Source organism: Notechis scutatus, chromosome 3 (genome assembly GCF_049901735.1).
Source record: "Notechis scutatus isolate UNSWTSFEM ecotype Mainland chromosome 3, rNotScu1.2, whole genome shotgun sequence".
NCBI classification, from domain to species: Eukaryota; Metazoa; Chordata; class Lepidosauria; order Squamata; family Elapidae; genus Notechis; species Notechis scutatus.
The window spans coordinates 65,017,933-65,044,567 of NC_142011.1; the positions used below are offsets into that span (position 1 = coordinate 65,017,933).

The 26,635-nt window shown below is 37.7% G+C and overlaps 1 protein-coding gene across 1 annotated transcript in view; it reads left to right on the forward strand.

Moving 5' to 3' along the window:
• The first annotated feature begins 283 nt into the window (after positions 1 to 283).
• LOC113410919 (lanosterol synthase-like) overlaps positions 284 to 26,635 on the forward strand; it is a 28,002-nt gene continuing 1,650 nt past the window's right edge. The window contains exons 1-21 of the mRNA XM_087959974.1: positions 284 to 318; positions 1,382 to 1,553; positions 2,204 to 2,342; positions 3,120 to 3,228; positions 4,078 to 4,202; positions 5,096 to 5,192; positions 6,316 to 6,451; positions 9,108 to 9,216; positions 10,706 to 10,824; positions 11,023 to 11,120; positions 11,659 to 11,686; positions 12,706 to 12,759; positions 13,452 to 13,523; positions 14,347 to 14,397; positions 15,605 to 15,754; positions 17,028 to 17,124; positions 18,824 to 18,929; positions 24,280 to 24,345; positions 24,725 to 24,805; positions 25,537 to 25,707; positions 26,496 to 26,574. Of these exons, the coding sequence (XP_087816100.1) occupies positions 284 to 318; positions 1,382 to 1,553; positions 2,204 to 2,342; positions 3,120 to 3,228; positions 4,078 to 4,202; positions 5,096 to 5,192; positions 6,316 to 6,451; positions 9,108 to 9,216; positions 10,706 to 10,824; positions 11,023 to 11,120; positions 11,659 to 11,686; positions 12,706 to 12,759; positions 13,452 to 13,523; positions 14,347 to 14,397; positions 15,605 to 15,754; positions 17,028 to 17,124; positions 18,824 to 18,929; positions 24,280 to 24,345; positions 24,725 to 24,805; positions 25,537 to 25,707; positions 26,496 to 26,574 (2,094 nt within the window). The remainder of the gene's footprint in view (positions 319 to 1,381; positions 1,554 to 2,203; positions 2,343 to 3,119; positions 3,229 to 4,077; positions 4,203 to 5,095; positions 5,193 to 6,315; positions 6,452 to 9,107; positions 9,217 to 10,705; positions 10,825 to 11,022; positions 11,121 to 11,658; positions 11,687 to 12,705; positions 12,760 to 13,451; positions 13,524 to 14,346; positions 14,398 to 15,604; positions 15,755 to 17,027; positions 17,125 to 18,823; positions 18,930 to 24,279; positions 24,346 to 24,724; positions 24,806 to 25,536; positions 25,708 to 26,495; positions 26,575 to 26,635) is intronic.

The window sequence follows — 26,635 nt, forward strand, 5'->3', positions numbered from 1 at the left end:
TTGAATCTCCAGGATCTTACTTGGCAACTCTTGCCATTCCAAAGAAACATCTTCAGAGCATTCGACGCAGGTGATTTCAGACATCAAGCAAGAGAGACGTCAGAGAACATGTAAGTTCAATTTCCCTGCATATTATGACTAGAAGAATATATGTGTATCAGGGTCTACTCTGGTGTATTTGTAATGGCTAAAATGTAAAAGATCCTTAGTGTTACACAACAGGGTGAACTGAATAAGCTTAATCAAAGAATGTATTTTGAAAGATATCAACCCTAATGAATAAATGTATGCTAAAAAAGCAGGGAAAGTGCAAAGAAAGTAAGTTTGACTTTTCTTGATGTCGAATACTGCCAACAGTTGGGAAGAATGGATTGCAATTCACTGCACTATTAATAGGAAATGAGTGGTTATATAAACATTGTGCTTAAAATCCAAATTCTTATATATGTGCTAATGAGTGCTATGAGTCTAATTGAATGGGTTCACATATCACCCTAAGCCTTTATGGGATTGGTTTGATTTTGTTTTTGTTTATAATGTTAGCTAGGTTATATAGTGGGTTAGTCAGAAAATTACAGTTAAACAAGCAAAGGTTTAGCATAACATGAAAATCAAATGTCTATAGATATGAAATTGTACACTATTCTTGATAGTTTGCTATGAATATTTAAAGAATCAATGAGCTGGATACAGTACATATTAAAAGATGAATGTTATAGTAATTCCGGTGGTTTTAAAATTACTATTTATATATATTGTATATTAAATTAATATTTAAGCATATTGCTTGTGTAATGTGTTTTGTTCTTACATGGGTATACTAAAGAGGAATAGATTCATAATAGCAATAACTACAGTGCTTAGATTTATATACCACTCCATAATGCTCAGCACTCCCTGAGCAATTTACAAATCCATATTGCCCCCAACAATTTGGATACTCAGTTTTTTGATCTTGGAAGGATGGAAGGATGGAAGGTTGAGTCAAACTTGAGCTGGTCAGGATCAAACTCCTGGCTATGGGCAGAATTAGCTTGCAATACTTCATTCTAACCACTGCGCCACTATGCATAATCCTATACATATTATTGAACAGTTTTATTGATGATTATGATAGCTTTTATAATATTAGGATATTTGATAAACCTATAAATTGAAGCAAATTAATTAAATATATCAAATATAGTTTTAGAAATCTTTAAACTGGAATCCTGGTTCCTGAACCTGATTCACCTGAAGATCTTTCCATTTTACTTCCTCTACTGTTTAATATATTTCGCATCTTGCTGTTTTAAGTAAGTTTAGAATGGGTTCCTTCCTGAATTTGAATAACAAAATGATGATATGGTATCACTGTTTAAACCTTCTCCTATCTTATCAGGCTTTCTCTGTACAAAGGAGAAGGTGCAAATAAAATTGAACCAGAGACAGATCTGACTCGCTGGCGACTGAGCACAGTGGAAGGACGGCAGAAGTGGTATTACGTGCCCGAAAATGAGGAATGTGCCAGGGAACAGAACGCACTTGAAGCATATACTTTAGGGCTAAATACAGTAAGTGGCTGATGATCATTACAAGTACACAAATAATGTCCACAGTGGCAAAGAAAAGCATGAATGCTACCAATAAAGGGCAGCCCTGATGCAATTTAGCAAGTACTGATGGTCTTTTTTCTGTTTGTGGTTTCCAATCTGACATGTAGTTTAAGGTTTCTTATAGTGAGAAAGGAACTCAGTCTTGTGTATCTACCACCCCAATATCTGTACCTTCTTGTATACTAACTAGAACCATTACTGGTGCAACACTCCTGATAGCCGTAGATATAGATAATGTTAAAAGAGTGTTTGTATCTGAAGTGAAGTGATTTGTGCTTTTAGAAAAGGAAGATCATGAAGGCTCCTTTCAGCTTGAGGCTGTATTAGGTTGCTGACAGTGTAAACATTTTCCATCTCGCTATAGAAATTTTCCCTAAAGAATTTTAAACTGAAAAATGGGTAAAAACCCTTTGCTCCAATGTTTTAAAAAAGGAATGTAGCCAGAATAGAAAGGGTAAATTTCTCTTCCTCATTACCAAGATTCCAGACCTCTTGTTGTCTTCTCTGTTAACTTAGATAAAATGTCCCTGAAAGAAATATAGTGAATATATTGAAAAATGTGACCTGACAGGAATATATTTCTCTTATCACCATTATTTATTTTACAGAGTAAATTTTTTCCAGAGTTGCCCAAAGCCAGCACGGCCCAGGAAGCAGTGCTGAAAGCAATTAAGTTTTTTTCAGGTCTACAAGCTGAAGATGGCCATTGGCCTGCCGAATGTTCTGGCGTGCTCACCCTTGCTCCAGGTATACATTCGTTCTGTGTAAATCAACCAGTTAAAATTATGTCTGTGCTGTGAATTAAGTTCTCTTTTCACCTATGGAATAAGCACACAGAACTGGGAAAATGGGAGTGGGTGGAAATCCTCAGCTATGTAAGGCCAAGTAGGCCACGGCTCCTGCTAGATTAATGTTGCCTCTCTTTCCCAATTTTGTATTCTCCAGATATGTTGGAATTCATCTCCATAACTCCCATTTTTCTGTCAATGCACAGAGTTACAGTCTCCACCAGGTTGAGATAGGCTGCTGTACGGTTTTCAGCCTTTCTCATTTGATTCATTTTGGAGATTCCAAAGTTTGAACTGGGATCTTGAATTTGGATTCTTTCATATATGAAGGGAAGAGGGAAAGGTTATTCCAGAATAATAGGTTGTTAATGATTTCTGAGAAGCAGAAACTATTCTTCCGTCCAGTCTCTGGCAGGTGTTCAGGCATTTGAGGAAAAATTGGATAGGGAGTCTGCTTTTTTCCTCTTGAAATAATGATAGTTATCTGTAGGCTTTTGTGTTTTTATTTAAAAGTAATAGATTCCAGGAATATTGGAGAAATTACAATTGAGAAAGTGCAGAGATTCTTTGCTTGATCTTGATGAATAAAATCTTACTATATTGATCCCCCCCCTTTTTAAAGGGAAATAAAAATACAAATTTTCCCTATAGATTATGAAACAAGGTGACTTTTAGTGCACAAAAAAATTCCAAACTCAGGTGTTATTGAATAGTCATGGTCTTTTTAATCAAACAGGTCTTTTGATTGCATGCTATGTTTCTAAGATTTCCCTGCCAGAAGAGATAAAGAAAGAAATACTACGATATATACGTTCAAGACAGCTTCCGGAAGGTGGCTGGGGTCTGTGAGTGAAGTGAAAAAATTGTTGCTTTTTTCTTTTTTGGGGGGTGGGGGGAGTAATTTCTGATAAATTCCAAATAATGGCAGAAGGTTATCTGACAACTTTCTATACCCTCTTCTGCTCCCTTGCTTATACTTATCGGTATATCAGTACCTACAATAGAATGCAAAGTACATCAGCATCTACTATTTCTTAGTTCTTGAATTACTTCATTTTGTTTTGTTTTATATGCTAGATCAAGATAATGGTAGAAGATTAACTTAAATATGACATTAGCTGTGGAATAACAGCTTGCAAATTTCCATACTCCTTTCTGCTTATTTATTGATATACTTATTGTATCAGCACCTACAATTTTCCATGTTAGTTCTTTGTTTTTCTTATATGTATAGGTTGCTTCAATGGTCATCTACTCTAAAAGGTTTTAAGACTTTAAAACTTTTTCAAATAGATCAGCATTTTTCAAACTTGCCTACTGTGTTATTTTCAAAAAAATAAATATTTATTGGCTACTTAGACGTTCTGAGAGAAACCTTGTACTTTTCACACTAGATATTTCATGGTAAATCTTTATTTTACACTGTGAGTTGTAAAATAGCAGAAAATGTCAGATGTCAGTAGCAGTTAAAGTTTTAAAAGCATCTTAAATGTTAAGTTTTCTTTCTAATCCCATCTACATTCTAGCAATGATTTTGTAGTTCATTAATCAAATAATAGTAACAGATATTCTCAGAATGATAGAAAGTGGTCAAGGAAGATAATTTGTAAATTGATTTGTAGATAGGGGAGTTATATATCCAGGACATTTGTGTCTTTTTTAATATATATATTTTCTAAATCTCTACGTGGTAGCCATCTCAGGGAGCAACAACCAACCATTTTTGGCACAGCCCTCAACTATATAGCTATGCGAATCCTTGGATATGGACCTGACCATCCAGATATAGTGAGGGCTCGAATCTCTCTCCATAAAAAAGGTGAGAATCAAGTCAGAAATATCCAGAGAGATATTTAGCCATGAAAATGATCCCTCCCCATATGTTGTCAGATGGTTTCCCATCTAGAATCTTGATGACTTTTATGTCTTCGAACATGTAAGCATCTTTCCTTTTTATTATAATGGCACCTTTAAATAAGGTTGCTGTTCCTATATTCTGACTGAAGCCCGAGGTATTTGCTTCCCCTTTATCTGTATTAAGGACAGAAGGGTTTTGATACTGGTTCTGTGGGTGTGGCTTGGTGGGCATAGTGTGGCTTGGTGTGCGAGGCAGGGGAAGGTTACTGTAAAATCACATTCCCTCCCCTACTCCATTCTCCTGTGCAAGGCAACAAAAGCGGACCCAGCTGATCAGCTGGGACTCGGGAAGCAGATGGGGGCGGGGCTAGCCAATTCTCCGAACTACTCAAAATTTCCATTACCAGTTCTCCAGAACTGGTCAGAACCTGCTGAATACCACCTCTGGTATAGATGCTTTTTGCTTCAAGCCAACCAAGCCAAGGAGTTCAGCGACTTGTCTAAAAGCAATTTTCATGGGTGTAGAGAGATGGCCAACTAAATGCTAAACCCGCTGGTCATTCTAAGCTTATTAATCCTTCTTCTCCCTATAGCACAAAGGGCAATAGTATTTAATTCTCTAACTTTATACAAATCTAATCAAATCCAGTAATTAAAATCTAAATAAAGGTGTATTATGCATGGAATAGTGAGAAGGTAACCAGCTGCACCATTATCTAAGCAAATCAAGTAATATATCAGCAAGTTATATAACAGGTAGATCTATAGATTGGTGAAGATTTGTGGTTCTTGTGTTGCTTCTACATAGAGTGAGCGCTGCTTCCCTCTTACCCCCATTGACAATTCTCTTTCCAGGTGGAGCTCTTGGAGCCCCACATTTGGGGAAAGTGTGGCTGGCTATTATGAATGTGTACAGCTGGGAGGGAATGAATGCACCGTTTCCTGAATTGTGGTATGCACTCTAAAGTTGTGTTGCATTTTGTTTTGATATCAAGGAGCCATTGAATAAAATTAGCCAACACAATATTATATTCTCTAATCTGTAAAACCCTGAAGATTTCAACACAGCTGCACTCTTTCCCAAACTGCAAATGAAGACATCTGAATTATATTTGCAACAATATTGGCTTCTAACCCAGTTTTGATTCTACCAGGATATGTTTACAAGTTTTTCAATTTATAAAAGTTAACTCTTTGTGGCTGCCTCTTTGAGAGAGATGTGCAGTTTAGAAATATGAAATATAAGTAAATAAATAGATTCAGGATTCAAGCTGCAGTAGCCTAGAAATTCAGAAGGACTTAGCATGGGAGGGCCATACAGTGTTAGCAAATATTAATGCTAGCCGATAAGACTAAGAAGTTAAAATGCCCAATTTTGAATTATTTTGAACAAAAGATTATTCTAAACTAACAAATGAGTAATTCGGGGGAGTTATCCAGAACTGAAGTCAACTCAGCCATTGGATGGAAATGGGACTTGATTTTAACAACATAGAATATTAAATCATCTTCCAATTCAAATTGTACTGGATTATATATATGAATATTTCACAGTATCTTCCATTTGTACAGTGTATATGCTGTGATGGTTTTGCTGTAAGAGACTGAAATGTATTAGGCTACTTTTTTTATTTGTCATCTCAGCCACTGGCAATACTTAGCCAACTTTAGTTTCTATCAGAAGCTAAACAAGATTTGGCCTGAATAGTTTAAGGATACATGATTGTCTAAAAATTATATACTTCTGCCAAGAAAACTACGTGGATGCAGGAATCAGGTCTGAATTCAACATGTCTAAACTTACTGATTCCATCTTCAGCAAAGTTGAAGGCCTGCAAAGGCCTTAATATCCATAGATCAGTGAAATCCAACCTTCACATTAGTCTTAGAAGCTCTGCTCTCTTTTAATGTTTTTCAAAATGGTTGGAATTCCTTTATGAAGCTCTAGAAATTACAACAGGGAGAAATCAAATGTTTTGAGATATGTTTGCAAACCAGGCAACAGTTTTACCTACTATATTTAAGATTCCTGCCTATCTCGTTATGATCCTGTTGCTTCCCTCATTCCGAGGCAGGCTGTTACCTACCTGGGTGCCAGGCCATCCCTCTACTTATTGGTGCCATGCCCGCCATATTTTGCTTGCAACGACCTACTGCCAACTCAACCGCCTGAGTGCAGAAGAAGATGAACTGGTCCGGAGTCTCAGGCAGGTAAAGGAACAGTATTCACATAATCTCTCACTTATTCTGTATCCAAACAGGAATAACATGACTTAAGATACAGTATAATTGCTGCCCTAATGAGAGTATACTGACTTCTGTTTTAAGCAAACGCAAGAACGTTTTTATATTGAATCTCTTTTATGATACGTGGAAGACTCATAAGACATGAAAAAGCAAACTTGAAATATAATTCCACAGTAATGCTAGCATTTCCAATGAATAGGTCTTTTGACATGAGAAGGTTTTTCAAATGTTTGGCCATTTGTGTGTCTATTACACTTGATTTTGGTGAAGAAACTATATCATGTGGTACTAGGAAAGTTTTGGTTTCCTCAACAAATGAAACATATAATTTGAATTGCATCTTGATTCCTTTTCCTCTTTTATACTTCCAGAAAAGCAAATATTTTGCCATAACTCTATTTTAGAGAACTTCCAGAGCTAGCTAGAGATGATTAATTTAGGTAGATGTTGCTTTATGGGTTATTTCTCTTTGTTTGTTTTTCCCACATTTGCTAATCCAAGAAAGCTGTTCCCAAGGTAAACTCATAGCCAATGCATCCTTGTCAATTTCTTACCAAATTCCTATCAGGGAAAAAAAAACCTTGAACTAAAATTAATTCTTCAACCAATAACCCTTCAACCAGCAGGGGGAGCTAAGGGATGTTGTCTCTATCCAGACCCAATAAAAAGCTGCACTCATTTTCTGATTACAAATAGACAAGAAGTTTTACTGTGTTACTTGAATAGAGCCACAAATAAAGAATTTTTATACTTCACTGTTTGCAATGAAGCAATAACCATTCAGGTCTACAAACAGGTTATAGAGGCATGAAAATAGCTTTATGCATTGTATAACAGCTACAGAACTGAATTCAGTGTGCTGGAACGTCAGTTTCTGGAAGCTTGCTCAGCAAATTAAATACATGTTATAATTTTGTGTAAGCCTATAAAGAGGGACACTAATCTCCACAACTTTAGGCTTCTCTTTGCCTCTTGTACTGACTCTGTCCTGCAGTGAGGATGTGCTGACCACTGCTTTTAAACAAGCTCAAAAATCACCTTGCACTGGCAAGCAACTGAGGAAAGGGAATTATCGCCTTCTGCTCAAGCCCTATGAACTTTCCTATTGTACCGTGTTTTCCACTTTCTGCACCAAATGCTGGACTAGATGGACATAATCTGATCAGGCGTGGCTCTTCTTATATTCTTAACCACAAAATATCAACATCTCTCCATTGTTTATGTGGTTTGTATTTAATATCTGTTTCTGCAGATAGAAACCGTCTAAATTTCCCTGTGAATACTTAGATTTGCCTAAACCTAAACTTGGTTAAAAAACAAAACACTGAAAATAGCATCTTTATATATATATATATATATGGTGTTCGGTTGGTTGGTATTTTCCCACGTCATTGTCTGTGAGTCAGACTTTTACAGTTGTTTCACAGACTGACTCACAGACGGACACAATACAGAAGCCTGATGATGGCAGATGAGATTCTGCCGAAACGTTGCTACAACTTTAAAAGCACAAGTACAATGACGTGGGAAAATACCGAACAAAGCTTAAGAAAACATATATATATATATATATATATATATATATATATATATATATATATATATATATATATATATATATATATATATATATATATATATATATATATGTGATCTTTAGTTGCACTGGCACTGCTTGCACTGGCACTGCCAAGCACCAGCCTGAAGATGGCGAGTGGGACCTGCTGAACGTTGCCTAGATACTTTGAATCTACGCGGAGAAAACCCGAATAACCAAAGATCCACATACAAATACCCGAGAACCTCAGAAAACAATAATATATATATATATATATATATATATATATATATATATATATATATATATATATATATATATATATATATATATATGTGTGTGTGTGATGTGTGTGGATCTTTGTTATTCGGGTTTTCCCGCGTAAGATTCAAAGTATCTAGGCAACGTCCGGGCGAGGTCCCACTCGCCATCTTCAGGCTGGTGCTTCGGCTTAGTGCTAGTGCAAGCAGTGTGTGACCGGAGCTGCCATCTCTCTATATATACAAGTGGTATATATATATATACAAGTGGTATACACACACACACACACACACACACACACACACACATCCAAACGGCTATACATCCAAATCTCATATTTTTTTATAGGGATAGGATAGGATAGGATAGCATAGCATAGCATAGCATAGCATAGCATAGCACAGCACAGCACAGCACAGAACAGAACAGAACAGAATACTTTATTTGGCCAAGTGTGATTAGACACACAAGGAATTTGTCTCTGGTGCTTAAGCTCTCAGTGTACATGCAGAACAACAGAGTAATAATTACAGAATACATTAATATATTACATTAATAATTACAGGATACATACTGTAATTCATTTAACTGAATTACAGTACCAGCTGTAATTTCTCCTGCCTAGAGAAGCAGAGAGAATCATTAGGGGAAAGCACGAGGTTGTTCCAATGACACAAATATTTTTAAAGGGTTAGCATTATGTGTGTATATATATATACGTATGTAAAACACAGTTGCACACATGCTAAAGATGTTTTAGCAAGTGGACCAGTCTCATGTCTTTTCATTCTTTTACTTTAGGAACTTTACGTGGAGGATTACTCGAGCATTGATTGGCCAGCCCAGAAGAAATATATTTATGAGGCTGATTTACAGGCACCACATACATTGGTCCTGGATGTTCTTTTTGGTAAGTGGCACTCAGAACAGTACAACTTCTAAGGGCTTATGTTTCCAGTTGAAACTTCCTCGATTCGTCAGTCACAGAAACAGACCAGCTGCAGTTGGACTCTTTAAATGCCAGACGCCCCAGATTATTAAGGGCCACATCAGGGTTGTGTTTGACCTTGCGGGGAATGAGTTGGCATGGCTGGGGTGGGTGTGGCCTGGATAGGCATGGCCAGCTCGACATCCTACAGCCCCCTGCCAGCAAAAACGGAGCCTGCGGCCCTCCTGAGCTCCTTTTTCACTGGCAGAGGGCTGCAGGAGGCCGTCACAGCCAAAAATAGAGCCATGGACAGCTGTCCCAAGCTCTGTTTTCACTGGCAGAGGCACCGCGGGTTGGTCATTTGCTGTTTCCAGGGTGGTCCCATGGGCCAGATCTAAGTACCCTGGGGCCAGATCCGACCCGTGGGCCTTGAGTTTGACACCCCTGCCTGCCCTAGATGGCAAGTAAAAAAAAACTGGATGGCACATAATCAGTCAATAAAACCTTGCCTGAACCGATACCATGAACTCAGACTGAAGGTAGAACTGTAATCCATCGAATGCAGAGGTTGCCAATCTTTTGGACCTCAGGGACCACCAAACTCATAATTTTAGATCCCAGGGACCACTAACTGGTTCTGTGGGTATGGCTTGGTGGTCATGTGACTAGCTGGGCATGGCTTGTATGTAAATATTATAAATATTTATATAAATATTGAATTTTTTATAAAAAAGAGCAACTTTTACCCAAAATCAGGCAACGCAGGCGGGCACATTGAGTTGCTCACAGAATAACAGATTCATTCAGAGATCTATCTATCTGCCATTGGCTGGCTCAGTCTGTCACATAAAATTTGCTTGCAAGCAAACTCATAAAATTAACTCACAACACACCGTGCATGTAAATATTGAATTTTTTATTTTAAAAATGAGCAACTTTTACCCAAAATCAGGCAAAGCAGGCAGATTGAATTGCTCACAGAATCATTCAGAGATCTATCTATCTGCCATCGGCTAGCTCAGTCTCTCATATTTGCTTGCTGTGAGTCTGCAGTGAATTTGCTTGCAAGCAAACCTTCAGTCCTAAGGGAGGTTCGGCTGTGCTGAGCTGAAGATCTAAAGACTAGCTAGGAGACAAGAAATCCAACCATTTCCTGCTTCCTAGCTAATCTAAATCTCCCGACACAGCAGAACAGATGATGTCAGAAAAAGGAAAAATAGAAATTTAGCAGGCAAGTTTACCAGGTAAGGAGTGAGTGGGCAGGGAGGGTTCCGGTGGGCCATGTGGGTGGCGCAGCCTTGTGTTTCTGCACAGCCTGGATTAATTGCTTTGTGGGGGTGCTCTGGGGGTGAGATTTCTCTGCGGCCCACCAAAATTTTCTCACGGCCCACCAGTGGGCCGTGGCCCACCGGTTGGCGACCACTGATCTAATGGCTCTGCTTCTAGAATGTCTCTTTGCTCCTTTTTGCAGCCCTCTTCAATTTGTACGATAGATACCACCTCACCAGTCTCAGAAAGAAAGCCACCGCTGAGATCTATGAACAAATCAAGGCAGATGATATATTCTCAAACTCTACTAATTCTAGCCCGGTAGGTCTTTTGAAAATACCAGACAGAAATGACTGTTTCTGGAATACAGTGCCTTCGGATGGAGTCAGTTGTCTCCACATGTGAGCTCTTGGCTTAGTTTCCTTTCAGACAGAGAGCTATGCTTGGAACTTACTTATTCTGTTTTCTGGAGGACTGTAGGGGTTGCAAAATGCCTGACGGAACTTTTTCATTCTGTAGATCTGCAAACCCTTCCATGTGTTGATCTCATGGCACGTGGATGGTCCCAATTCTGCAGCCTTTCAAGAGCATGTCTCCAGAATCTATGATTATCTTTGGTAAGATTGCTGATGCCAAACCCTTTCAAAACCTGTTTTAACCACATGTGAAATATAAGAGAGGTGTTTGTGGATCATGAGGACAATGGAAGATCAGATGCCAATGAAAGACCAAGTCATCTCCTGTCTAATCCACGCTATTTTCCACTATTTTAAGTCCTCCTGCTGCAACACTTGAGAACCCCATCAATCATTATCAACAGCCTTGCTTGATGGGGAATCTAGGATTTGTAATCTATCACTGAGACATAAGATTAGGGAAAGCTGCCCAGAAGGGTGTCACTGTAAAATCCAGAACCGATTTTAGGTTCTGCAAAGGTCTGTCTTCCCCGTTTCCCCAAGAGACCAGAGTTGCCACTGTTAATACTGTTAATTCCAGAGAAGTTTCATTCATGAAAAGAGACTTTAGATAGGTGTTATCTTCCGCTTCCTATTTTTAAATCTTCTGCATGCCATCATACTCCCATACTATGCCCTGAAAATTAGTCTTCTAGCCTTTGCACATACTATAATCTGTCTTTTTTATACATCTATGCAGGCTGACAGACGAAGGTATAATAATGAAGGTAAGATTGTGGAAAGAAAATTAGTTATTGTTAAAGCCCATCTATCCTTTTATTGCTTTGCAGGCTGGACTCAATTTTTTTTACAGCAATAGTTTTTTTAAAAAAAATTAAAAAATCAGATTATTTTGATGATCCCCATGCACCTCTTTTACCATGATAATGTTCATAAGTGATCTAAACCATAATTTGTACGTTGTTTAGGAGGTTCTGTAAACCCAGCCATTATGGTATATTTGATATGGCATATTATTTTGGGGCATTCTGAGAACTCAACCAATATGTAGCCTGATCCCCGATTTTGGATCAGAAGGTAAATTTGCACCAAGTAGAAATATAAACAGCTTTGAGGCCTCTGAAGTACTAACTTTTTATTATGGCTTCGGTGAACACTAGTCTACTTCATTAAATGTGTAAAATGTTATCATCAGGTTTAGTTAGATCATGTTAATATGGAGACGGAAAGAAAAAAAACCTAAGGATTTCTCTCCTCTTATTGTCACTTGCTCTGTTTTGACTCTGCAAAAGTCTAGACTTGAAGAGGAGTGGATGTTTGACACGGCATTAATGTGGAAGCACTGTAAATTTTTAAGTATGGTCTAATTCAGAACATGAGCTCCTAGGTGGCAGATTTTGGTTGAGTGCTGTGAAAATTTTCTCAATAGCAGGAGCACTGTTTCTCAAATTTGACCATATTAAGATGAGTAGACTTCAACTACTAGAATTCCTCAGCCAGCAAAGCTGGCTAAGGAATTCTAGATGTTGAAGTCCACATATCTTAAAGTTGCCAAAGTTGAAAAACAGCGAGTTAGACTGTACATTAATTTATTTTTTTAAAAAGACAGTAGACTACCCTTTGTTACGTGTATTTAAGTGGAAGATAGATAGAATTTATTAGGGATGCTTTAATATGGATTCCTGCATTGAGTGGACAAGTTGGACTTGATGATATTGATGAATAAAAAGAGGAATTTGTCTTTTTTTAAAATAAAAAATTAAACTATGTCTTTTTTTTACCTAAGGTGATGGGATCTCAAACCTGGGATGCTACATTTACAGTTCTGGGTTTTCTAGAGGTATATTTTCCTATTATAATCATGTTTAATTGTTGTGCTCGGAAGGCTTAACATAGTTTTAAAAAGACAGCTTTTCAAAGTTTCTGGCCATTAACATATGTAATATATCTCAATCTCATCTCCAAAGTAAGAAGTGTTTAAAGAGACAGTCAGGATATTTGACAGGTTCTGATCTGAGGAGACAATGTCAAAAGGGTAGGACAGATTGCATTAATGGAAGAAAAGTGTTCAATAACTGTTCAGGCAAAGCTTTACTTTACTCCAGGAAGAGATATTCCGATGGCTTCCATCTGTTGTGGACTTTCAGATCTTTGATCATTGATCAAATGGATTGATTTTGTGGGAGTTGCAGTCTAAACAATATCTGGAGGCACCAGATTGGGGGATACACACAATGCAAATATTCGCAAGTTATTCTTGAATTGTCCTGGTTCATGATAGTCATGTCACTTTCACATAATTTCTAAGAAACAGGAATCTTATTGATATAGAAATATTTCTGTGAAACATGTTCAGTAAACAGAGCATTAATAAAGAAAAGTTTCATTCATGGTTGCTACTCACTTATTATTGAAAAACATGCATTTCATTAAAAAGCTGTATAAACTTTTTTTGCTTTCCTGTAAGAGGCCTGTATTTTTTAATCTCTTGACATTTATCTATTTTATAAATCTTTTTTTTTCATTTTCTAGGCTGGTGTCCACAATGACCCTGAGTACAATACTTGTCTGAAAAAAGCTCATTCATTTTTGAAATGTTCTCAGGTAAGAAGCTGGCTTGGAATAACATATACTAGACATTAATATTGATTTTAGAGGAGTGCCATCAATTTGATTCCACAAGAGCAGGATGTAGTAATTGCAGTTGTTTAGAAATCATGTCATACATAATACATGGTGGCTGTTTTGAGGTAAGCAAATACTTTTAAGGCATCCGCTAATTCCAGATCCAGTTTTAAAATTGTTTATACTGAATGGCCAGCTGCTCCTTTGGATTACCCATCTCTCAATGGCTTCTGGTCATAATTTACATTTTGATAAGTGCAATAAAACTATACTATTGGGAATACAGTATTTGTTGTTCATAATGTCCTCTGCTTGATTGAAACCATGCATTTCTATACCCGGGGATCTTTTCCTCACAACTCAGAAAACAGAACTTGAACACACCAAAGCAAATTTATAGATGCTATATAAGCAACCCTTAGAGAGCCAATGTGGCATTATAGTTAAGGCACCAGGCTACAGTAGAAACCGGGAGACCATGAGTTCTAGTCTTGCCTTAAGCGTGAAACCAGATAGGTGAGTTGGGTCTAGTCCGTCTCAAATTAGGAAGAAGTCAATAGCAAACCATTTCCAAAAATGATGCCGAGGGAACCTTGAATCAGTGAGAATCAGGCCTGACTTGAAAAAAAGTAATCCTTACTGAAATATGCCTCACAAACCTGTGGGTAGCAGGGGCCTGGCACTGAGTAACAGCCTTCACTTTGCTGCATGGACATGATGTCAGATGAACCAAAGCATGTTTTGTTTTGTTTTTGCCATTGTAAATTGCCTTGGATTAAGATGCTATTAATGTCTTCTTTAGATTGTAGATAATCCACCCAACTACCAGAGATACTATCGTCAAATGAACAAGGTACTTTCAAAACCGTAGCCAATAGAAAGGATACAAACTAGTAGAAGCTATAAAGAAGAGAGAAATAAATATTTGACACTTAGTAGCTTTTCACCTTTTCTCTTCAATCAGCAGCCCTCAAGCTTTTGGGCACCAGGGAATGTTTCTATGAAAGGCAGTTTTTCTATGGACGTGGCGGAGACTGGAGGAGAGATGATTTCATGCGCTATCTGGATCCTGTGCATGCACAGATGGGGCTTTGTTCTCTTGAGCAGCCTGGTTCCTGATTGGCCGTGGACCAGTCTGGGAGTTGGGATGCCTGCTTTAAATAGATATTTGTGGCCCAGAAATGCCTTTCCTAAAAACCTTAATTAATTTGAGTGAAAGAAAAATTAATTTCTTCATTAGTTGTTATCAAGTTGGCTATATCCTTCAGGAAGAATCCAAACCATGTTCTAAATGTTTTGCTTGCTTTTATTTCTTTCCTTTCAGCTGTATTCTGACAGAGTTCTAGCACAGAAGTTTAAGAAACAGCTGTGCAATAAAGTATATAACATATTAAAAGGTTCAAATGCATTAAAGTAACTCTCCCTGAAGCTTAAATTAAGAGTTGTTGGATTGTATTAAATGATAATAAATTTAATAAAGAATACAGTGCCACCTAAATCCCATACTAATAGATGAGGATCAAAGATACTTGCACCAATACTTTATTATTTATTTATTCATTCATTCACCCCCCCCCCCCCAATCATACTGTAAGGTAACTCTGGGTGGCTTACAGTCATAAAATATATATCTACATTTAAACATAAATTAAAACCAAAGACTAAAATCTAAGGACATATAGGGAGGGTGGGGCAGAATAGGAGGAGGTGTTGTTACTTGACCAACCACTGTGCCGTTTCCCCACTGGTCCCAGAGCCAGTTCTTTAGGCCAAAATGAAAGAGGGTTGGGGCCAACCTCACAAGATGTTCCTGAGGGCAGGCGCAACAGTAGAAAAGGCCCTCCTCCTGGACCCTGCCAGCCCAAATAATCGGCCCGATGGGACCCACAACATGCCTCCTCTGCTGGCACAAGTGGGATGGGACAATCCCAGTGGGGTGACACAGTCCCTCAAGTAACTTCCAGAACTGAGTCTAGAGCTGAAATGTAGATCCTTTTCTTTTATGGAAGCAAGCAATCTACAAAGAAACGTCTTCTTAATGTCTTTTTCAAAATCACTAGGGAGGATTCCCCTTCAGCAATCGGGACAACGACTGGATAGTCAGTGACTGCACTGCTGAAGCAATTAAGGCATTGATGTTACTTGAAGAACAATGTCCTTTTATAGAAGATCACATAGCTCCACAACGTCTCTTTGATGGCATCAATGTGGTGGGTCCAGGGAACCCCCAAGGAGAAAACATGGGATTGGGGTTAATGGGGTTTCTAACAGTGGTGGGATTCAAAAAAATTTACTACCAGTTCTGTGGTCTTGGCATGGCTTGGTGGAAGTGGCTTGGTGGGCGTGGCAGGGGAAGGATACTGTAAAATCCCTGTTCCCTCCCCACTCCTGGGGGAAGATTACTGCAAAATCCCATTCCCTCCCCACCCTACTAACCTTCTTTCCAGCTCCGTTCTACTGTGCAGGGAAACAAAAGAAGACCCAGCCAATCAGCTGGGTCTCGGGAGGCAGAGAATAGACGGGGCGGGGCCAGTCAGAGGTGGCATTTGCCGGTTCTCCGAACTACTCAAAATTAGGACATTTTTTTAAAGGAAGGACTAAACGATCTGCCCTCAACTTTCCTCCACATCAAATATCCATAAGTAACTACAAATATTGAATAGGCAATATATAAACAATAAGAATGTAAGCACTGGACTTTCTCCCTTCAACCGAAAAGAATGAACTTCTGGAAATAAGCATTTCAAAAGGAATTCTTTACTGAAAGGGAGTGATCCCAGCACTAGTCAAAGCAGAGTCTACGATGCTTCCAGGCATACAGTAATAGATAAAGGGAGTTACAATCCCTCCCCTTATTTAGATGTGGATTCCCTTCTCTGGGAATGTATCTTAGAAGAGTTCCTAGGGGTATCTTCCAGAGCTGGAATTTTTATGGTCCCTTCTCATCTTGTTATCTCTTCAAGAGGTGACAAGTTTCTAGACATCTGGCTCCAGTCCTCCAGTTGTATATCATGTGCAGTTATACAGAATCAATATAAGATTTAATATATTCAGGTTACATCAAAAAGGATTACTTGTACCAACTCCCCCCCCCATCTTCTTCCATTGAAGAATGGCAGATACACAGATCTGACAAAGAATGGTGATCTACTTACTCTTGAGTTTTAGGACATCTTCTATGTGTACATAGATTAACCAAAATATTTTGTTCCTTGATGTAAAGGAGAAGGCGATGCCTTCTTTCAAAAGCGAACTTTTACGATATTCTGATATTGACAATGGAATAACATCCATCATTGTACACACAACTGGGCCTGCTAAAAACTTGCTATTATTCCTGTGTATTTTTTTTATTCAAGTCAGCTGTGTAATGATAGGATGAGCCTCGAATTTGTGCCTAATTTTTGTGGGAGGTGTCTAAAAAGGTCACTTCTAATGCCATGCCACCTGTTTCTTCCTGCATCTATTTCTATAAATATGCAGCTCCTGAACATGACAAATTCTGATGGTGGCTTTTCCTCTTATGAAACCAGACGAGGAAGCTGGATATTAGAGGCCATAAACTGTGCAGAGACCTATGGTAAGAAGAAATTATCAGGTGTTATGTGCAAAATTCAGAATAGAGACCATGATTGGAATGTAGCTAGTTTTGAGGGCATGGATGCAGGCTTAGGAATTGAGTAAATCCTGCTAGTTTCAATTCTGGATTGAGAGATCACCTGTACTCTCAACCTGTGCTAACAGACACAAGTCAATCAAAACCAGGAACTGTGTCTGAAGAACTCAATAGGCAGTCCAGTCCAAAATAGTAATTGATTCAAATTCAAAGAAGGAAAATGAGATGAAGTAAGGAAATCTCTCAAACCCTTTGAGCAAAAAAGGCTATTTAAACCAAAAGACGTGAACATCATTTAAAACCAAGCACAGGAAATCATCATTTAATAACTGACTCATGCAACAACAATTTTCAGCTACAACTGTGATGAAAAAACTAACTTTGCAACCAGTCCTTGCATTCATGACTATTGCAAGTCTGTCAAGGAAAGAAAAGCTGAAATAAGACCAAAAGCACAGTTTGGTTTCACTCAGAGACCACTTCGCTTGATGAGTTGCTGGTCTAAGTTGTGGTTACTAAATGAGGACTACCTGTATAGTCCTAAGTCATTTAATGGAACTGAGCTGAGGAATCACAATACTTTGTCTAATTGTTATATTGATACTCCCTTAATGTAGCCAAAATGAAGTCAGTTGGTTTCTTTGCTCATGGAGAAGCTAAGATACTGCAGCATTGCTGCTAAAGTGTCCTGTTTGAGTTTCCTAGCTTCCTCAAGCTTGCCTTGGAGATGGTCCAGAAATTATAGTGAGATCACAGTGCAATGATTACCCTCTTGATTAAAATGCAGATAGACATATAAGGTTGTGCAAGTCATTATGCATGTTTATGAGTTTAAGGAATCAGGTTTCAGAACTTACTAGTAGTAGATGACCATGCGGAGCCCAAGGAAAGAGTCAAACACGTTATCAGTCTCGAGTTCCTTTGCACCCACAATAAATCTGTACAGGTAGTCCTAAATTTATGACCACAATTGATCCCAGAATTTATGTTGCTAAGTGAGAAATTTGTTAAGTGAGTTTGCCCCATTTTACGACTTTTCTTGCCAGATTTGTTAAGCGAATCACTGAAGTTGTTAAAATTAGCAACGCGGTTGTAACACAAAAAGGGATCGCATCACTCTGGGACACTGCAACCGTCATAAATATGAACCAGTTGTCAAGCATCTGAATGTAAATGCCTTGACCATGGGGATGCTTCAGCAGTCATAAGTGTGAAAAATGGTCATAGGCCACTTTTTTCAGTGCTGTTTTAACGTCAAAGAGTCACTAAATGAACTGTTGTAAGCCAAAGACTACCTGTAGTCATTTGAACAGCCTTGCTTCTGGAGTTATTGCTCTTGTCACACTTCTTTGAATAGTAATTTCCTGCATGAAAAATATGATTTTTGACTAGAAAGGTGGAGACTTTTCTAAAATAGAAGCTATGCCATGGGCATAATACTTGATAGTTCTTTTGCAAAAAGAGAACATAAAGTCTATTTTCCTGCAGGCTTGTGATGCTTTAAGAAGAAAATATAACTATTGTTCTCACCTTGTCTTCATCACTAGGCTTGCTATTTTTCAATGAAATGTTTTTAAGTTATTGGTGTTATTATTGTAGCCTAGATCATTAATACAAAACAATAGGACACCTATACTTCAAAAACTTTCTTTATGTTTTCCAGCTGACTGTATGGTAGATCACACCTATATTGAATGTACCTCATCCGTAATGCAGGTATTGAAACTTTTCCAGAAGAAATTCCCAGATCACCGGACAGAGGAAATCAGGTAGCTGAAACAGAGGAGATTCCCCTGAAACTAAGAAGGAAATCAGTGTTGTAAATTGCTTAGGGTTTAGTAATTACGTACTTATAAATCTGATCCACATTGCCTGTTTGGTGAATCTTGCAACCATGTGCCTTCACATTTTGAAATCACTGGCAAATTTCAGTGTGAATTTTTTTATGGTTCATTTTCATGTCCTGCTAACCACAACCCATAAGTATCCCAGTAACTATTTGTACTTGATATATTCTAGAGACTTTGATGCCTTAGCCTGGTTATTTTTGAACACTGAAAGAATGCTAGACTTGTGTTAGCCAATAGCTTGACTGACACCCAGGCAACTTGAAAAGTGACTAAACAGCTTTTCTGAATACTTGCTCAAACTTGCACATCACCAACAAACATTAGAAGAATTATTGATGATTGCTTTCGCTCCTGGCAAGGGATTCTCAGTGGGAGGGGAGACAAACGAGGAATCTAGAAATTTTCTGACAGTGAGAGCAATCAACCAAAGGAACAGCTTGCCTTCAGAAGTTGTGGGGACTTCATCACTGGAGGCTTTCAAGAAGAGATTGAACGGCCGACTTCCGGTTTGAGCCTCTTCATGGACAGACCGAAACCGCGATCGTGCGTGGTTTTGGTCCATGCTCGCCGCTGGAGTGCCCTGAGCCTGCTGGTTTTGGGGCTAAGCCACCCTGTAGAGGTGGTGAAGAGGGGGGGAGACTGCCAGGAGGGTTGAGGAGAGCCGCATCTCTCCTCCTCAGCTGGCCATTACTCCCTTTCCCGAAGGCGGTTGCAGTGGTGGTCAGAAATGGCCACCTCAAAGAAGAACTCGACTGGAAAAGAATGTGCAGGAGGAAGATAACAAGAGAAAGTTTTGGTTGACCAGGTTAAACTGCAAAAGCAACAACTAAGGTACCCTGGAATTTAAACTAAAAAAAAGTAACATTGTTCCCAAAGAAGACTTTGAAGCAGTGAAGGAGAGAGAAAAGGGAAAGGATTTGGTTTTTTTTCTTCTCTCCCTTTCCCTATACTGACAGTTAAGAGATTTAAATAAGAAATTGAAAAAAAAATTCACTTTGACATCAATAGGCATTTAAGCTGAAAATAAAATGTCAAAGGGATAATAAAGATTTCTGGATACTTAAAAGCTTTTAAAAGCAGGAAAGGAGAGAAAAAGAATAAAAGGGCAGGATCTGGAAAAAAGGGATTAATTCTGCCTGGAATTAAAAGGAATTTACAGTAAAACCTCAACAAGACTTCTAAAAGATACATTTTAACTGAAACTTGGCAACAAAATAGTAGAACCCCAGGAAGAGAAAGTGAAAAAAGAAGCATGAAGAAACAGCTTGGGAGTATTTGGATTATTTGGTGATCTCTGGATTTTTGGTTATTGCATTTGAATGACTAAAATCAATCTGGTGGTTGTTTAAAAGTGTTTAAAATGGCACTACTTTTAGAAGAACTGAAAATGGAACTTAAAAAGTACAAAGAAGATGCACAAGAAGGGAGAGGTTCTTTTGGCTTCGTATTTCAATTCTTAGAAATGGAGATCTGGAACTATGAGAAACAACAAGAAATGCCTGCAGAACAAGAAGATTGGGACAAAGAAGAAGCCATCTTTAATGAACAAGTAATTTTATGTGGGGAAAAAAAGGAAAGGGGGGAAAGAGAATGAAAAGTTTAAGATTTGAAAACACAACCAAGAAAAGGAAGAATAGTTTGAAAAATAAGTACAATATTAGAAAGCAACAGAAGGAACTTCCGGTTTGTCGGCTTCGCAGCGGCGGCGGGATTCGCGATACTGCGCGATCCCTGCTGCACTAGCCATTTTTTGGTGCTCCGATCCGGATGGGTTTGGAGCTAAGGCTGCCCTGCAGGGTGGCTGAAGATAGGGGATCCGGAGAGGGGTTTGTGGGTGTTGCAGACCCCCTTCCCGGCCGGCAGAACCCCCTTTTCCCAAGACAGTGCAGCGGCGGTGTGCAATGGCCGCCACAAAGAAGCTGGCAGCCGGGTAAGAATGCGCAGGAGGAAGAGGAGAAAGCCTTTGAAAAGAGAAAGTTTTTCTTGGTTCCCAGGATTCTAAGACATATTTAACAAAATTCCTGGAAATTATGGCTTTTTGAATGATACCTTCCAGAAGAGAAAATAAGCGGCAATTTGGAGGTGCTGAAAGGAAAGTTTACTCTCCTTCCCTACGGAATTAACAAGTGGATATTAAGAAACTTATTTTTTTCAGGTAAAAACTGGCTTTAAGTGATAAGTGGGAAGGGAGAGGACTAAAAAAATATTTATATGCTAAGATTTTGTTGGAGGAGATGCCTTAAGGATTTGAAGACTGAAATATATTGCAATAAGGCTTTAAGATACAGATTTGGACTTTCTTTTTTTTTGATTGATACTACCCCAGGAAGAGAAAGTGAGAACTTTGCCTTGGCTTGGATTGATTGATGACTTTGGGATTGTTTTATTTTTTTTAAATATCTTGGTTGTTGCAAGAAGAAAGAAGGAAAAAAGAAAAGAAAAGATTTATAATGGCTTTTCTGCTGAGGAACTGAGAAAAGAATATGAGCAAACAAAAAAAAAATGGCAAAGATGGTGTGAAAGAAGCCTTCCTTTTTTTTAGAAATGGCGCTTGCTAACTATCAACAAACATTACAACAGATGGAGGCAGCAGAAGAAGAAGAAGGAGAAGAAGAAGCCATCTTTAATGAATTTCAGAATTTAACTAAGAAAGAAGGAAGAGGGAAAGGAAGGAAAATGAAGGACTTAAGATTTAAAAAACACTTAAGAAAGGGAAAAATAAGGTGCAAAATCAATATAATGATAGTAAACAAAAGGAAAAAGGAACACAACAGAGGAGGGAAGCCAGTAAGGCAGAGGCTAGAAGAAGGGGGGTAGAAAGGTCTGGTGGGGGAAGAAAGGAAGGAAAAAGGTGGAGAAAAGCCACAAAGTTTTGAAATTAGATGGGAAAAAAGGAATCTTTTTTAGAGACAAAGGGTAAAGTATAATTTTTTAAAAAAGATTTTGCAAGGTATATAAGATGGTATTGTAGCATTGTATTAGAAATAGAAAATTAATTAATAAATTAATTAATAAAACTTGTTTTTTTTTTTAAAAGAAAGCAACAGAAGAGGGGAATACAGAAGAGAGAATTAGTAGTAGAGAGACAAGGGGGTAAAAAGGGGAGGGAGAAGAAGAGAGGGAAGAAGGAAAGGAAAAGAAGTTATAAAGGACAGAAACAAGATATGGAGAAACAGGGCCTATTTAGAGATAATGGGTGAAAAATTAATTGAAAAAGGGATTCTGCAAAGGTAAAGATAGTATTGTTATATTAAAAATAATTTTAGAAAATATGAAGCAATGTATGATTAAAATGATGGATAAAATAGTTATTATAATCTAGTGAAATGTTTGTTAATAAATAAAGGAAATAAAACGAATGAGAGAATTGAATTAGGAAAGGATGGGAACATTTTAATTATTTAATGTTTTATAAAATATAAGGGAAGAGAAATAGGGGAAAAAATTAATTATGGAAAGCTTATAAAGTGTTCCCAAGGAAGTATAATATTTAATTGAAAAGAAATGTTAAAGATGTGGGTGGGGCCCGTGGGGGCTTCTTTTTTTTTTTTTTTTTTTTTTTTTTTTTTTTTTTTTTTTTTTTTTTTTTTTTTTTTTATTTTTTTTTTTTTTTTTTTTTTTTTTTTAAATTGTATAATTAAATATAATTTTTAAGATTTTAATGAATATTAATGATAGAACTAAATTGGAATGGAATGAGTGTTTTAATTACATATATTTATAATCACTTTTTAAGAATATAGTGTGTATTTTAAGAATGTACCAAGCAGAATTCGACTGGAAGTTATGTATTATATTGAATGTTATAACTTCAAGGTATATATTGAAGCTTAAATAAGAGTTGAATGGATAAAATTAAAAGATATAAAGGTGTCATACTCCAATTAGTAACTACAGGAGAAAATTTGTTTAATGAGAAAAGAAAATATGAAATTGAAACAGGACAGACAAAAGTATAAATATAATGATTTGAATTGAGATGAGATAATTAAAATAAAATTGAGAAAATTAAGAGAGGAGAAAAACTATGTAGAAAATGTAAAACAGTAATAAGATATGGAATAGAACATAAAAGTGAGCATGAAATTGAGTTTGTGTCTGTATGAAGAAGTGTAACCCGGGACCATGCTATTTTCAAAAAATGATGTTTTATTTGTATTATGTTTTTTTTTTGTGAAAACCCAAATAAAATTTTCAAAAAAAAAAAAAAGAAGAAGAAGAAGAAGAAGAGATTGAACGGCCATTTGTCAGAAATGGTGTAGGGTCTCCTGCTTGGGCAGGGGGTTGGACTAGATGACCTACAAGGTCCCTTCCAACTCTTAATCGGTATCTACCAGTCACTTTCCTTAACTCGTCACTCATTAAAACAGCAAGGATAGCAACATCTTACTATTGAAGCAAAAAGAGATGAGGGATGAAGGCAAAACTGTGTGTGCCGCTATACTTTTCTGCCATTTCAAGGACTAATAGATTACACTTTAATACTGCCCAAGGGTGCCCCAAAAGTTAGCAATTAAATGACATCTCCCTAAATATTTAAAACACAAATACCTTCCCCATCAGAAAATGATTTAAAGATTGGATAGTTCACTAATGATTTAACGTAGATAAAACATAGAAGTGAAATCCCATTACTGAAAAGATCAAAGTTGCAATTCTGTTACTTATTCTGGAGTAGATTCAAGGGAAAAGAGGGAACTATTACTTTAAGACTATAGTTTGAAAATATAAATTCCCTCTTTATAATAATTAATTAATTAGTTTGCTACCCATCTCGCTGCAAGGCAACTCTGGAATATTCCTGGAATTCTGCCTAGTTTAGATAGCAAGTTTCACAACCTTCCAATTACTTTATATTCAATAGTAATCTTCAAATGCCCACACATTTTGGTACAACCTTCGGGTATGCTCACACATTGCAAAAGTCACAAAAATGAGACTTTTGCCAAGCATCTGAATTTTGATCACATGACCATGGGGGATGCTGCAGTAGCTGTGTGAAAAGTGGTCATTAGGTACTTTTTTCAGTGCCATTATAACTTCAAACGTCACTAAATTAATTGCTGCAAATTGAAGACTACCTATACGTTTGAACAATGAGCAAGTGAATCTCAAACTTCTCCTGGTTTAGAAGCCAGTCCTTGGTATCCAAGTTTTAGAGCCTTGATCACTGAATGCCATTCTTTCTGGTGACCCACTTTGATTAAAATTCCATCCAGAAGCTTCTCGGTTCTATCATAACCAAACCCTTTGGTTTCTTTCTCTGCAGTGATACTCTCCATAAGGCCCTGCAGTATTGTCGTAATACACAGAAAGCAGATGGATCTTGGCTAGGGTAAGTTGCTTCTCATTGCTACTCAGTGAATTTAGTTTGCACTGTGCTGATAAAATTTGAAAATGATTCCTTTCACAAAAGGAAGGCATCTCTTTAGGTTGTGTTCATCCAGTGTTTTGCATAAGGGGCATTTAAAAACATCCTTCGTTAAGACACAATGACTAAAAACACATTCAGTTCTAGTGCTGTGCAAGTTGAACCAAGTGGAGGGTTGCAGCAGGGGATCAGGGCCCATTTTTGATGAAGACTTTGTAGGAGACAGTGGGTTTAAAGGTATAAAAGCCTCCCAACTAGTTGAACCATCACACTATATGTACTTCGTTCAAAAACCATTGACCTTAATATATTTCAATGGTTCATGGATCTCTTTTCCTTGCAGGAGATGGGGTGTGTGTTTCACATATGGCACCTGGTTTGCATTGGAAGCATTTGCGTGTTTGGGATACACTTACCATAATGGGTAAGTAAGTTACTTTTCTGGCAGAAAATTAGGGTCAGTGATTGACTGATAGCTCCTCAATTTTTTTTACTTTGGAATGAGACAAGGGGACATAACTTTATTCTGCTTTGTTGAAAATTCAGTGTTAACTCCCTAAAATAATCTGGGTAGCACATGGCCCTTCCCATATTTCATATTTTTATAAGCTTTAGAAAAATCTGATTCTCTTTAATAGAGATAACTGTACCAGGCAGCAAATACAAACAAATAAATGAACAAAAAAAAGCACACGTGTTTTGGTGTGGTATGCACAAAACGGTATGGTAAGGAAGAATAATTGTTTAACAAACAGCACTTTTAAAAGCATGTTATTCTATAATTCTGTTCTTTCATTTAGTTTCCGAGTTTGGAGAGGAATATTGTGAAAGTTTGAAGGTATGAAACAGTGAGATAGGAAATAATCATGCAAAAGATAAAGCAATTTTTGAGTGTTACATATTTCTGATTTCCTGCCACTTTCTTTATTATATATAAAGAAAAATAAGTCCTTTCACTGGTAGTTTCTCCTTTCATCCATACCCTAAACCTTGTGTTGCTTGAAATTCACTTGGATGCAACCCAGTCCCATAATGGAACAGATCAAATCACAGAATCATAGCATTAGAAGGGACCTTGGAGGTCGTGTAGTCCAACTCCCTGTTATCAACTGTATCATTTTTTAAAAGAAAATTAGTATGTGTCATATTTTTCAGACTGGCATGCAACGAAGTGACCAGGGCCTGTGCCTGGCTGGTCTCCAAACAAATGAAAGATGGCGGTTGGGGAGAAGAATTTGAATCCTACAAGTTTCGCAAATATATTCAGCATACCATTTCCCAGGTCCACCAAACTGCGTGGGCTCTGTTGGGGCTGATGGCTGTTAGGTAAGTGCAAAGACCTAACAGTGTTTCTTTTAGGGAACGCTGATGTGGAGGAAAAGCTAATATATATCAAGGAACACAAATGAGGCCTAGGCCAGAGGTCTCCAAACTTGGCCACTTTAAGACTTGTGAACTTCAACTCCCAGAATTCTCCATCCACCTCCATCCGCCAAGCTTGGAGACCCCTGGTTAATACACTGGGTTGGAGGTTAAATAAAATGAAATGAAGTTTAATTTTTGTCTGGTCCCATCCTCTATATTTTGAAGTATGCTCCTCCTCGCCAAGGGTGATTCTCAGGCTCCAAACTGATCATAATGCATGGAGATCCTAGATCAGAGGTCTCCAAACTTGGCCACTTTAAGACTTGTGGACTTCAACTCTATGCTATGCTGGCTGGAGAAGTCTGGGAGTTGAAGTCCACAAGTCTTAGAGTGGCCAAGTTTGGGGACCCCTGGTCTAGACAGTAATCCTTTTCGATGTTTTAATTTGCCAACCAATTTCCAAAAGATACATGAAACTTTTCAAATTTTTTCTTTTGTTGGAATGCTACTGGCCTCACATTAGAAATTCTGTATAATCTCTGGTCTCCAAGAGTGGAGAAAAGAGTTATAACTCAAAGCTTTAGACTAAAGGGTTGTTGTTTTGGCGGAAACATTTTCATCCTGATCTTACTAACTTATCTTAGCAAAAAAAAAAATACAAATAGCTCCTGTTCTGGAAACCCAAATAGGACTTTCTGACTGAGTCTCTGCTGTCAGAACTAATGACCATTATTCCATTTGCTTTGCAGGTATCCCGATGTTCGTGTTCTAGAAAGTGGGGTCCAAGTTTTGATTGACAAGCAGCAAGCCATTGGGGACTGGCCTCAGGTGGGTGAATAGCTGTTGTTTTATCCCAATCAGATAGACCACAGTAGCTCATACGGTTAAG